A 2,043-nucleotide genomic window follows, 5' to 3' on the forward strand; every position below is an offset into this window, starting at 1 on the left:
GTGGTCACATGGTCGTATGGTCACGTGGTCACGTGGTCACATGGTCGTATGGTCGCGAGGTCAATGGTGCAGCAAAGAGTTTTCTGATCACTGAAGCACTTCGGCCGACAGCATCGTCTCAGCGCAGACACCAGAGCTAACGTGAGCGAGGACAGTCCTCATACAGACTGCACTTTGAGTTTGCACTAATCTGTGACTGTACCAGACAGACGAGAAATGCAGATAAATATGGATGAAAACTGACATTGTTGTTTCACGTATTTGTCCATTCATTGATTCAGTCGTCAACCAAAATTCATTTGAATTGAAAAACTTTGCTGATTGTGTCAAATGTTGCTCTGCAATTAAAATGCGATTAATCGAGATTATTTATTGACATAGCCTCTAATTAATTAGATTAATCTTTTCAGTGGCGTCCCACCACTAGTTCCTGACTGTAGGGGGATGCAGGTGCAGGTGTGCAGGACTCGAACCTTGAGGGTCGACTTCTTTGGCGATCTTTAGAGCATCAGAGTTGGCGAGGTCAGAGTTGGCCGGAGAAACAGCCAGTAGGAGGCAGTTGTCTTTGGTGACAAACTGCATGAGCATGTCCCTGATCTGGTGCTCGATGTCGGCCGGCTGGTCGCCCACCGGAACCTTCGTCATCCCAGGAAGATCCACCAGCGTCAGGTTCAGGACTGATGAACAAACAGGACAGAGTCAGGATCTACTGACAGCTGTTGAATCAGTCGCTCTGTGACAGATTCCACAGCAACCAGTTCAAACCTCACCTAAGAATCTAAAACGGACGGAGCAGATCTGCTGAGCTGAATTAAAGAAATGTGGAGCTGGAATTCTAAAGACCCAGAGTTCAGCTGCAGATAAACAGAGTCTCAGTATGGAAACCTGAGACACATGAAGCTGAAAGGGACAATATGGATCTGAATGTTTTTGACAGAACACAAACATCTGCAGCTGCTGGAGTCTGAGGGTGAACAACAACAGCTGTGACACTGTGTGTGTGTGTGTGTGTGTGTGTGTGTGTGTGGTACCGTTGGGAGAATACACCCTCAGGTTGATGGGAACTGGACTGATTCCTTTGTTCTGTCCCGTCACCCGATCCGTTTCAGCTTCGATCTCCTGACGAACTTCATCAAAGTCTGTGAACTTCTTCCCTTTACAGTGCAGGAACTCTGCATACTCTGATCAATACACACCATCAGATCAATATTAGATCAACACACATTAGTACACACGGTCAGCTTGGGCGTTACCTTGGATACCTGTGTGTCAGCAGTGAGTCTCACCTGTTGAACAGTTGATGAGCTGCAGCACCAGGGGGCGCCGAGTGACGATTCCGGAGCCCCGAGGCAGGAAGTCTCTGAGGGGGAGGAACACCAGGTTATCAACAAGTTCAACACGTCTGGCATCCCGTTGCTCGGTCCCAACCGGAGACTGACGTGGCTGACTGCTGGTTCTGGTTCTCTCAGTCTGAGGATGGTAGATGGTTATAGAGCCTACAAAGTATTCACCTCCTGGAAGGTTTCACCCTTCTACTGCTTTTCAACAGTTCCCTATGGTCAGCTTCTCTGGCTTTTTGAAAGGCACTGTCATGTCAAAGTGAAAACAGACTTCTACAAAGTGATGTTAAATAACTACTAATATAAAATGAGTGACTACATCAGTATTCACCTCCTTTAAAGCGACTCCAGTGTAACCAAGCTACAGCCAGTCACTGCTAGAAATCCCACAGTCAGTGAATGCATCATCTGAGGTCAGTGAATGTGTCTCAGTGATTATAGTGTAGAGACTCCTGTATCTGGAAGGTCCAGTCACTGGTGGATCAGAACTCCTGGATAGAACCACACCATGAAGACTGAAGAACCCTCCAAGAACTCATTATTGAAAAGCCATCTGCTGAACGCTGACTGGAGGAGAACATTTATGCAGTCACTTATTTTACGCTTCAGATTTTTAATAAACTGATATTCCATCCATTATCTCTACACCGCTTAATCGCGGGGGGGCGGAGCCTATCCCAGCTGACTCAGGGTGAAGGCAGGT

General features: G+C 47.1%; 1 protein-coding gene across 1 annotated transcript in view; it reads right to left on the reverse strand.

Annotated features, from left to right (window-relative positions):
* The window catches only part of LOC103370614 (dynamin-1-like), a gene marked incomplete at its 3' end in the record, with an annotated part of 11,414 nt that overhangs the window by 2,782 nt on the left and 6,589 nt on the right, over positions 1-2,043 (reverse strand). Inside the window, exons 2-4 of the mRNA XM_008299732.1 lie at positions 1,287-1,360; positions 1,032-1,181; positions 474-677 (exon numbers count right to left, since the gene is read on the reverse strand). Of these exons, the coding sequence (XP_008297954.1) occupies positions 474-677; positions 1,032-1,181; positions 1,287-1,360 (428 nt within the window). The remainder of the gene's footprint in view (positions 1-473; positions 678-1,031; positions 1,182-1,286; positions 1,361-2,043) is intronic.

The sequence above is a fragment of the Stegastes partitus genome, unplaced genomic scaffold (assembly GCF_000690725.1).
Source record: "Stegastes partitus isolate 25-593 unplaced genomic scaffold, Stegastes_partitus-1.0.2 Scaffold1452, whole genome shotgun sequence".
Classification (NCBI taxonomy): Eukaryota; Metazoa; Chordata; class Actinopteri; family Pomacentridae; genus Stegastes; species Stegastes partitus.